The 12054-nt window shown below is 39.6% G+C and overlaps 1 protein-coding gene across 11 annotated transcripts in view; it reads left to right on the forward strand.

The window, feature by feature from the left end:
* The window catches only part of WDR49 (WD repeat domain 49), a 126747-nt gene that overhangs the window by 84964 nt on the left and 29729 nt on the right, over window positions 1–12054 (forward strand). For 9 of the 11 annotated variants that reach the window (XR_012000387.1, XM_072752302.1, XM_072752295.1 and 6 more), the window contains 5 exons: window positions 1069–1167; window positions 2785–2949; window positions 5329–5516; window positions 6495–6692; window positions 10450–10631. Coding sequence is in view for 9 of the 11 variants with exons in the window: in XM_072752302.1 (XP_072608403.1) it covers window positions 1069–1167; window positions 2785–2949; window positions 5329–5516; window positions 6495–6692; window positions 10450–10631 (832 nt within the window). In the remaining 2 variants the exon portion in view is untranslated. The remainder of the gene's footprint in view (window positions 1–1068; window positions 1168–2784; window positions 2950–5328; window positions 5517–6494; window positions 6693–10449; window positions 10632–12054) is intronic. The other 2 variants (XR_012000388.1, XM_072752303.1) reach the window with 1 other exon arrangement.

The following is a 12054-nucleotide window of genomic DNA, read 5'->3' on the forward strand; positions in this document are numbered from 1 at the left end:
TGTGAAAAGGTTTGGTTAAGCACTTTACAACTTAAGCATTTCAAAAATCAAAGGAGAAGATGGATACTCCCACGTACAGCCAATCCATGCAAATCCATCATCCTTGGCCAATTTTTGGTTTATACGGGTTGCTTTTTTCCAGAACAATATGGAGTTTAGTATATATTACTCTTCTTTCTCCAAATCCCAAGAAAGTTACCATCTATACATCCCACTCAGACTCAGCTCTTCCCATCTGCTCTTCACTCAACCTTGACACTCTCCTCGATAAAGAGGTCTCCTCGCCTCGCTGCTGAGAGCACCGGTCTGGGCACGCACTGCTCCTCCCCAGGACAGGCTTGGTCAGACTGAGTCTCACTATTTGGGCTTCTCTATATTCTCTGTGATGAGTGGTAGGGAAGGACTTTCTATAGGGAAAATTTTAGAATTGGAGAAAGCATTATTCAATAAGGAATCTAGGAGGGGGGGAATGAAAAGAACACAAACACACACACACACACACACACGAATAGATGTGGGAAACAGAAACCTGGAGGGGTTTGATTTATATATTATATAAACTTATATAAGATAGTTATAATGATGATTAAGAACATTTTTCAGCTCTTATAATATGCTAGGCACTATTCTAAGTACTTTTCATTCTTCACAACAACACTATGAAATAAATACAATTTTAATCCAGTTTTGTAGATGAAGAAAATTGTGGCATCGGGTGGTTAAATCACTTGCCCACACTTACACAGCCAGTAGGTGGCAGACCTGGGAATCAAACTCAAGTTGTTTAATTACGAAGCCCTTACCCTGAATGCCTTATTACTATTACATAAAAAGATAGGCCAGTAATTTCTATCACATTGAATACACAGGTTACACTCTGAGGATTGTAAGTCCTCAAGCTTAATAAAAATACTAGTTATCGTTCATTCATGTTTCCAAAAATGCAGAGAGTACCTACTGTGTGTCAGATTGCGTGTGAGGTGTTGCTGATAGTGACTTCTGCTCGTTTCTGTGGCTTATGGTTTCCAACTTCCTGGCAATCTCTCTTCCCCATGCTGCCTCATACAGGGAGCTATGATGGAGAAATTGTTCTGTGGAACAACAGCACAGAAAATGCTCACTGCGTCCTTCACCCCCATTACCAGAGGCGGCTAAAATCAAAATCAGGTGAGTGCAAGTTTGAAACTCAAATGGCGTGGAGTCAGACCACATAGGCTTCGTCGTTTATGCATGTACCTGATGCAGCTTGCTCCTCAATTATAGGTGATTGGCTATAGGCACCGGGGATTAGTGAGACCGTTGTCTTGTCAAAGTGACTAAAGAGAACCTTGAGATGTACTTGGCTTAGCAAGTTCTCCGTGGCCTGCTGTTTCTTGTCTTTATGCCACATCAGCTTTTCTGAATTACTGACAGCAGGGAGCAGGCCTCTCATTTCCATCTACTTTAGTTTTTGCCAAGAAGCCTCAGCAAGTTGCCTTTGGGGTGAACTCTGGTACCCCTTGGTAGGAAAGTAGGAGCTCGTGTTCACTTGATAGGCTGCTCAGGCGCAGTCTGGAGCTCGCGTTAAATATTATGCCACCTGGAGATCTTAAATTATTTCTTGCTTTAGAAACCTGTGAAGAGCATGAGATGGGAGTATATTGTATTTTATGGGAGTTTAGCAGAGCATATGAATATTTTATACTTAAGCAAAATGTCTTGACAGTCGCCTTTCACATTTTATTTCAGTTTCCTGAGATACTGAAGATTTTTTTCCTTAGGATTATTTATTTAGGTAATGAAGATGTCATTTCCCCGTGGCCCAGTGAGGTTCTGTTGTCCCAATTGGATAGACACACAGGGCTGAACTGGGCCGTAGGAAAGGACAGGTCATCCAACACAGTTTTTTTTTCATGTGAAAGTTGAAGGAGTAATTTGTTAAGAGTAAACCCTTAGAGATTTAGGGCTTACTTGCCCAGGCACAAAGCTCTTGGCCTGCTTTCTGTAGGAAGAGCTAATCATTTGAACCCTCTGTGAATTGGGTGGAATTCTTCTTCCCCTTCACATTGGCCCGCAGGAGAGTGACCTCTTGCTCTTACAGCAAATCTAATTGTGGCTACGATTAAAACCACAAAGAAGCAGATAAGAAAAAAAGTCATAATATCAAACTTCTGAAAGACAAGAGATGCTAGAGATGTCTTGCTTTGAGATTTGGAAGATACCTCTGTATAGATGTTTTGTAACTATGTGCAGATTATTCATTGATTCTGAATATCCCCAGTTTTATTAGTGTGCCCAGGAGATGACGTCACAAAATAATTGAAGTTCCACCAGGAATATCCTCCCCGGGGTAACCCCTGAGCAAATAATACTGCTAAAAATGATCATTTAAGTATATTTAAATAGTCATTATAGCTCATGTTCATTACACTATTTGTGAGATCAATATGAATGATTAATAAGCCAAAATGTCATGGTATTAGAGTCACATTTGTCTTGGGCATGTCAGGATTTCTAAGATGTTAACAGTCACAACAAAATGAAGTCCCTGTGAGTTCATATCAAGGGAAAACACAGCGTGAGTGTAAAATGCAAAACAAAACTGGAATCAAATGATCCTTCAAGTTGGTGTTGAAGCAGTGACTAGGGGAAGGTACCATGGACCTTGACTAGAAGCTTTAGAATGGAGACTTAAGAGGGTCACCAGAGACCGTGATGCAGGTGGGCCTGTTGTGTTTCATAAGTAGCCACTTGAAAAGCAGATGTTTCTCTTCCCTAAGACATCGAGCTTTGTGTCCACCACAGATACAGAGCCTCACAAGCTTTTCAGTGCTGGGAGGAGCCTCTCCACCTGTCCCAGCCCAGACCAGGCCGCCCTGGGAGCCCACTCCTTTGAGACCGACACCAAGGGCAATAATGCCGTTGTGAGGCTCTGCTTCCTTGAAGCAAGAACAAACACCTCAGAGACAGGTAAGATATACCTTCCCATTTTGACTGCAGATTGGCATATTTGTAAAATGTTGGGAAAGGGAGCAGTGAAGACCCTTTAATCTGTTCCTATGTAGGTGTAGGTCTCGTAGAGCCTCACTCAGTGTAGCAGCTAACAGTCACTGCTGGGTCAGGGCAGGCCAAAGGCCACAGCAAACGAGGTCACGGTTCAGGAGAGAGGGTCCAGGAGCAGGAGTGGACCAGACCTCATCAATGACTCATATAGTGCTGCACAGGTCAGGATCAGAGTGCAAAAAAACTCGGGCAAACTATTGAATATGGGTGACGATTGGAATTGGTTGTTCCAGCCGTGGCATAACGAGTTTTGACAGGGTAGAGGACACAGCAAGTAATATGCTCCAAATATATGCGCCAATGCTCAGATCTACATGTGCCAGAAGGGTAGAGTCGGATTGCACTGACACCTAGGATCAAAGTGGGCTAGGAGAAAATAGTGAGAAACTTGGAGATTGGGGCAATAGCAACATTTGAAATAACCACTGATCCCAGGTCAAAAGAGCTGCTTGCTTTTTTCCTAAATTTTTTTTTGGGGGGGTTTAATGCTTTGGGTATCATTACCAGTTTTTATGTACTTTCCAGAATAAGTCAGAGTCCTGCTTAGTGCTTCTGCCAACATGTATGCTAAGACTGCTGCCATCAGATGCCTTACCACAGCCATTTAATACTGCGTAGATGAAATAACTATTTGCTTGATTTCTACCTTGTTTTCAATGGCTGTGTTAGCATGGTGTTGACACTGCCTGCATCTTCCTCAAATAAATATCTGCTTTTGAGTATAATTCATATTGTTTTACCTTCCATCTAAACAATTATGTTTTATTTTTTTTAAAAGATTTTTAAAATTTATTCATGAGAGACACACAGAGAGAGAGAGAGAGGCAGAGACACAGGCAGAGGGAGAAGCAGGCTCCATGCAGGGAGCCTGACGTGGGACTCGATCCCAGGTCTCCAGGATCAGGCCCTGGGCTGAAGGTGGCATTAAACTGCTGAGCCACCCGGGCTGCCCTAAGCAATTATGTTTTAAAAGCATTTTTTCTTATTATCAGCAATCCAGTCACAGAGGTATTATATGTTTGAAAAAAATAAACACGTCTGAGCAATGTTTTCCATACTTACTTTCCTACAATCAATTTGCAGATAGAAAATATGCATGATTTTTATAAAAGACTTTTCAACATTAAAAATCAATAAAGGTATACCCTTATAGAGTTTTAGGAACCCTGTAGAGTATTTAGAATAGACTTTGAAACGATTAGAGTCTAAAACTTTCTATTTTCTTGAACTCACTTATATTCACAAAATGAACTATTATCCTGAAATTGCTCTCATTTCCTCAACACTAATTCTTCTTAATGTTATCAGTATTCCCAAATTGTTTCCACCGAAGCGGCTACATGCTATTATTTCTACCTTAAACAGATATGATTGTTAATCGGCAGTACATTTGTGAAGTAAATTGAAAGTCATCTACAGATTTATCAAATAATAATAGGAACTTTGCCACAGAAGAATAATTTAGGTAGAGTGCTTCTACAAAGCATGTAAAAATAGAAAATGAAAAGGTTAGTTCTAGGCCTATGAACCAAAAAAGTGTTCCATAAGGGCTTCCAAAGAATTCTCTCTTTTTTTTTAAAGATTTTATTTATTTATTTATTAACGAGAGACAGATAGAGAATGGCATAGACCTAGGCAGAGGGAGAAGCAGGCTCCCCCAAGGAGCCCGATGTGGGACTCGATCCCAGATCCCGGGATCAGGCCTTGAGCCAAAGGCAGATGCTCAACCACTGAGCCACCCAGGCGTCCCATGAATTCTTGATGAAATATTAAAAACAAGATCATAAATAAAATCCTAAGCATGGAGCTACCTAGAGAAATTATTAGTTATGTTGCTATAACTACATATCTGCATCCATAGCTCTGTACATGAGGAATTTTACTTTGGTATATGTGTCCAGTGGGTGATTAAGAAAGATGGGTTCAGGCAATTAGAATATTATCATAATATTGAAATTAATGTTTTATAAGTTTATTTGGAGTAACAAATTAATTCTATATAACTTCAAAAACCCAATTATATTGAAATAATGAAGGAAAGGGAATTCAATATAATGGAACATCTTGCATTTCCAATCTCATTTAATACTCAACACAAACCAGTAGGGTTATCATTGGATTATCTCCATTTTATATTGGAGAGGATCGAAGTGCTGGAAGTTGATATCAGGGCTACCTGCCCCTCCAATATCCATATTCTTCCACAGGGCAAGTCACTGAACAACTTTTGTGTGTGTGTGTGTGTGTCGTCACATTTTCTTAATTAAATGTTGTCTTACACGTTAGGAGGAGCTAACCTGGTGTCATGTGGAGGATCTGGGTATGTCAGATTCTGGGATACCTTTAAGAAGCAACTTCTGGCTGAATTTTTGGCTCATGGTGGAGCTGGATCCATTATTATGTCAATTGATAAGTCAAACCAATACCTCGCCACAGGAGATCTGGATGGACAATTGAAAATCTGGAATATAGAAGTAAATTGAAAGTATTCTCATACTATCTTTATTATTTTTGATTGCCTTTTGTTATAGATGACTATGAATCTGGTCTTGTCTCTTTCCTGGATAATGGAAGACATGGTCAGTCTGAGTATTTTGAAGGAAACATTTACATGTACTGGGCAGAGACAGCTCTTAAATAATTTAGGGGGAAAAATAGATTGTTCTCAGTATGAAAATCTTCTGTTAATATATAATCAAGTCAAGGGCACCTGCGTGGCTCAGTCAGTTGAGCAGCTGACTTGTGGTTTTGACTCATGTCATGATCTCATGGTCATGAGATCCAGCTTGGTGTAGGGCTCCATGCTGAGTGTGTGTGTGTGTGTGTGTGGGGGGGGGGTCTGCTTGAGATTCTCTCTCTCTCTCTGCCCTTTTCTCCACTCTAGAGAGAGAGCGCGCCAAGTCAATCACCCAATTTAGGAATGCGGTATTGTCAGTAAGGTACTGCAGCATTGCTTGAGCATAAATAATAGGATATACCATATTTGAAATGAGACTGTAATTTTGATTTAAACAGAGTACTGGCCGTTCATCCAATATCATTATCCTGAATTAGTTTGGGATTTTTGTGTCACTGATTACCTGCTCGATTTTCTAATAATATTATAAAATTGTATGATAGACAACTATCTACGCATGATAAAGTTCATCTCTCTCCAATAACTGACTTTACTCTTTCTTCTTTTCATTCTTTTCCTCCCCCTCTTCCTTCCTTTGTGCCTCTCATGTTAGGCAAATTGGTTAGAAACCTTTTTTTTTTTTTTTTTTTTGAAACTTAACACCATTTTTCTAAACCCTGTTATTATGGACTACTCTTTTGCATTGGAGAATAGATTATTGTTCCCAAAGTACCTTTTTTCATTTTTGTATCAGATGTTTTAAGAAAAAGTGTTATGTCACCACGGTAATTTAATATTTGGACTTTTTAGAATTTTGACATTTCTTTTCATTCAGGACTACTGTCTTAATTCCAGTAAGAGCAAAATCACGGAGGCCCCGACTCTGATACGATCATTCCAACCTCATGAAGACCAGATAAGTTCCCTAGAGATGTGTAAGCCAGGTGGCCGCTTACTGATTATCTCCTGCTCTGCAGACTGCAGCATTTGCATGACCGATGTCTGCGGTGCTTCTGTCTGGATCTTTGGTCAGGTAGAAATATTGCTTCTTTATTATTTTAGTGTTTACTTGACATTTAGTATGAACTTGGGCTGATTTCTATTTGAATCTCATCGGCTGTTAATATTAATCAGTCATGAAAGAACTGACTTCCATTTCTGGAGCTTAGCTCCAGGCATCTTTTGTGCTGTTTACCATTAACCATGACAGTTCCATCAAGTGGAAGACTCTGGAGACTTGGAAAGATGGCAGCCCTGTGCAGCTCAAACTGTTTCAGGATTTCTGGGAAAATTTTCTCCTTTAAAACTCCTTCAATTTCAACATTTAGTAAAAACATAATGTGGATACCATTACTGATATGCTTAAACGGGTAGAGGCTACTGACTGTGAGGAAATAATCAAATATAGAAAATTTTAGAAAAAAAACCCCCTCTTCCTCTTCATTGTCTGATTTACTCCTGCCCAAATAACAATAGCTAACATTTGTTGAGTTTCTCCTGTATGGCTGGGGCCCTATTTTATGGTCTCCACATGGATTATCTCATGTAATCATGATTCCTCATCTCATGAGGGAGGAATTTTTCATTACTCCCATTTAACAAATGGGAAAACAGAGGCACAGAGACTTTGAATTAATCTTCTGAGCTCACAGAAGCTAATAAGTCGTAGAGTTTGGCTTTTAACTAAAGCTGGCTCATTTCAGAACTCATGCCTTTAACCATTTCTCCCATGAAACTAAATTCTCATTTATACCTGCCTATTAGGGAAATGAAGTGGGGGGCAATGGTAGAAAGGAAACATTCATTATCTCACATTTACTTTATTTTTTCCATTTGTTTTCATGGGAACTCTGTTCCTGTTCCCTTTGTGACTTGAGGGACAAAGTATCAGTTTGATCTGTTTAAACCAGTACTGCTGAAGCGTGGTGATATGCAGTCAGGCTGGTGCCATGAGGTCAGGCTGAAACTTCAATTTCTGTCTGGCTGGTTGACTTGGTTCTATTTAGCAGACTTCATTGCCACTCATGCCATGAGAACACAGCAACTATCTTCATGTTGGAAGTCAAAGTCTTCTGTTGCTCTATTTTTGAATCAGTTTGATGATGTCAACTTGTCCTAAAAGAAATTTTATACGACCCTATGAAACACAAGGGCAACGGTAAATCAGAAAAGAATCCAGGATTGCAGGCCCATGTTTGGCTGGTTATATGGAAGTCTCAAAGTAGCAGGCAAGAGCTGTACAGTCTCTTCTGCTCTGAAAGTAAGGCAAATTCTAGACTTTTCTCAGTCAGGAAAAAGAGCCTCTGAGTGGTAACTTGAATGGGTGTGTGTATACATGTGTAGTGACGAAGACAGAGGGCCATAGCTGGATTCTGAGCACAAGATGAGTTGGAAAGATGCTTCTGTTGGTGAAGACGTTAATATGATGCTGAATTGCTATATGGCCATGCCTCATGGGCTCTGGGAAGTTGAAGTGGAGGTTAGAATGACAGGTAAAGAAACAAAATATCATCAAATGGGTAACATCTGGAGTGTAAGTTCCTTAGAGGAGGCTGAAGCAAGAAATAGCACCATTCTAGGTGTGGGTGCCATATTGTGCCCACCAGAGAGTGTCTGCTGCTAAATTTTATTTTTTTTTTAAGATTTTATTTATTTACTCATGAGAGACACACAGAGAGAGGCAGAGACATAGGGACAGAGAGAAGCAGGCTCCTCATGAGGAGCCTGATGCAGGACTCGACCCCAGGACCCTGGAATCAAGCCCTGAGCTGAAGGCAGACACTCAACCACTGAGCCACCCAGGCATCCCTAAATTTTATTTTAATTAAGAAGCATGTGCTAGTAAAACTGTTAATTTTTATGCCTTTGATATTTGTCCTTAGCTGTTTTGTAAAGTCTTTGTATTTTTGAGGGATTTTAGCCTCCAAAAACCTGTGTGAAAATAGGTGGTTTTCCCCTCTATGTTCAAGACAGGAAAAAGAGTTCTCAGAACTGGGATAGTCTTAGAAAGTAAAAGGCAAACCTGGGGACAACTGGGTTTTCTGTTTTTTTTTTTTTTTTTTTTTTTTTTTTCCTGCTTGAGCTTTTTTCCCCCCTTAAGAACTCACTTTGATCAAGCTGTCTTGAATGTAGGTGCTGCTGGTTGCAGGGTGTGGGGATAGGGTGAGGGGAAGAGAGGAGGTGGGGACAGAAAGAGAATGAATTAGTAGATATGAGAAAATAGTAACGATGAATGTCCTAATGGTGAGAAGAGACACTCTTTTAGAGAAAGAACACAAGGATATGGAAGGCAGATGGTAATATATAGATAAGAAGAAGAGACTCAATTAGTAAACATAATTAGGATCAGAACAATTTTTGCTGAACAAACTTGATGTGTACAGTGTCGTGACTTTTGCCTTACATTTGAATGTTGTATTTGTTCTTCCATCGAATTAATTCTGGTCTGGCAGTTATAAAAACAGGAGGAGAAGCAATAATGTAATTTCCCACATTAAGACTTAATTTTCCAATCACGTGCAGTCTGATTAAAGTATTTAAAATTTAGTGCTATGCGATTGAATATATTTCATGAATGAAGTTATTTTTTAAATAAGTGTAAATAAGTTTTATAACAAAGCTATGGATCCGAGAGGTTGGTCTTCAAGTTAGATTTTTCAAAGTTAGGGTATGGTGTGTCTATTCCTGGAGTTGGAAAAATGGAGGTGGGGATGACTTATCCATGGAGATATACTTGTCCCAGGAAACTATCAGATGATGGTTCTATCCAAAGAAATGAGATGAAGGATGCACGTCTTCAATGCCCCTCTTTACACACTAACCACAGTTGCATTGGGCAGAGTGTGGACATTGGCACCTCTTCTCTTTGTCATGGGGAGCCAGCCAGTGTTTTGGGTTGTGCTTGTTCACCCTGTGTTTAAAATTGGACTTGGCTGCCCATATTTAAACATTAAATTTCATACAAGATCCAGATTTTGGGATTCTCTTGAAAAAGAACACGTGTCGGTCCCTGAGAGCAACTGTAAAATGGGTTCTGTCTAGTTGCTATAGTCCCCACCCTGCCCAATTGCCAGTGGGACTGAACTTTGTTTCCTATTTATCACCTTGTATGAGGCTTGATTCATTCGTTGACAACTATCTTCCTGTCCCCTGTAGGCATTTTACTCTGCAGTCCCTTCTGGCAAGATGATCAGTTTGCAGGCCGGTCAGATATCCTAGGGATGCCTAATTCCCTCGAATCACACAGGCTGTGTTCCCTCACATATTCCTGTGTATATGATGGGAATCGACGTAAGATAAGGAAATTGGTTCTGTATTTCAAATATAAAATAAAATGTCATTGAGAGTTTCTGCTAGAGATGAAGAATCGTAGCCACGTTTTGTGAAAATGATTGTGTAATACACATATTTTCTGTGAAAAAATGCTCAATAATTTTCTTTTTGAGACTTTTTGAGGGAGATGGAAAGTAGTGTATGACAATTAAATGATAATTTTTCAGCAAAAGCTTTGTTTTTAGTAAATGTACATCTTGCTATTGAAGATTTTAAAGTGAGAATATCAATTTTTTTGTAGCTCATTATCTTTTCAGAGAAACTTTGCTTCTTATGACACAATTTTCTACCTTTCTTAAAGTTTATATATATATAATCTGCCTTGCATAACTGTAAGGTCTTTGAAGAACCATGTTTTGTTTATTTTTTGTGTGTGCCCAGGACTTCAGTTAATAGTGTAGCACATAAATGTTCAAAGAAAATAAATGTCATAAAGGTAAAATAAGTCTCTTTTTTAGGCAAAGCATTGGCAAACTGAAAACCATATTTCCCTTCCTAAGAGAGATGCTAATTTAATGAAAAGTGAAATTCAAGAAGAAAGCATCAGGGATATTCCTTTACTTTCTAAGGAGGAATCATGTTTAGACCTACGAGAACGTTCTCTACTTGATAAGGAAAACAAAGATGACACCATATACAAGTAAGCAATTTTAAGTGTTACCTGGATGCCAAGTGGAGTCAAGATAGGACCTACCAAGATGGCCCAGACTTCCATCTGTGCTCCTTGGAACATGCAGCGACTACTCCAAGGGTGTATGTGGTGAAGAGGGAACTTATATTCTCAGGGTTACTATATCTAGTTCAATTTCTTGCCTCCACTGAATTCTTGATTTCTATTCAGTATCTTCAAGTCTTTTGTTTCTGCTCCATCATCAACCTAATTGTGAAAATTAGCCCCTTTCCTCCAAAACAACATGCTATATATATGCATGTATCTGTCTCAGAATGTACGTCAGGTTGACTCCCGGTTTGGGAAGGTGCACAGAGGTTTATGTGACAGAAATGCAAAGAGTTTAACTTTGAATATTAGACATGAGTCTCCTTTGAACTCTTCTCACCTTTTCTTCATTGTAAATGAAGCCCTTTCTTCTCTTTACCCCACTCTGCTAGATCTCATTCTTTCATCCCTCTTACTCCTTATGCCAGGCAGTTTTAGTTATTTCTTTTTGCTAACTCATACTCTCATATATATTTTTTAAAGATTTTATTTATTTATTATTTATTTATTTGTTTGTTTGTTTGTTTATGAGAAAGCGAGCATGCAAGTGGGGGCAGGGTAGGGGAAGGGACAAGCAGACTCTGGGCTGAGCATGGAGCCCCACCGGGCTTGATCCCAGGACCCTAAGATCCTGATCTGAGCTGAAATCAAGAGTCCTATGCTTACCTGACTGAGCCATCCAGGTGCCCCTCTCATAATTTCATCTTTCATACTCAACAACTATTGTTTTTGAGACGATGATTTTTATTCATTGTATTTTCTTTGATACAAATGGAAAAATGCTTACTATGTGCACAATATTACTTTTGGGGGGGTTTATGGAAAAATCACACAGAAAGTACAGAGAGTTCCAACATACCCTACCCCCATCCCACACAGTGTCTCACATTAGTGTGGTGTAGCTCTTACAGTTTATGCACCAATACTGATACTTTATTTTTAGCTAAAGTACATGATTTACATTAAGGAGGTTTGGTGGCAGGTCCTTTGATGACTATACTCAGGATCCTTTGGTGACTACCTCTGCGTTGCCCATTTCTAAATTAATGTACTCTTTGGCTGGTCTCTTGTGGCTCAACCCCACTAACTGGGGTTACCTGTGGTAATACACATCCAGTGGATTTCTTTTATAGTCTTTCACAATGACAGGTCTCTCCTTTTGCACAACTTTTCCTGAGTCAACTTCAGCTTGGCCCATAGGAAGCTCACACATTCTTATCCCACCAACTGCTCCATGGGGGCCCCTTCTTTCCCTAGTTACATGGCAGCTCCAGTCACAGCTTTTTGCCTGTAGACTTTAGCAGGTATTAGTGAGTCATGGATCCATTCTGTCCCTCTAATGGTT

This window comes from Vulpes vulpes, chromosome 3, assembly GCF_048418805.1.
Source record: "Vulpes vulpes isolate BD-2025 chromosome 3, VulVul3, whole genome shotgun sequence".
NCBI classification, from domain to species: domain Eukaryota; kingdom Metazoa; phylum Chordata; class Mammalia; order Carnivora; family Canidae; genus Vulpes; species Vulpes vulpes.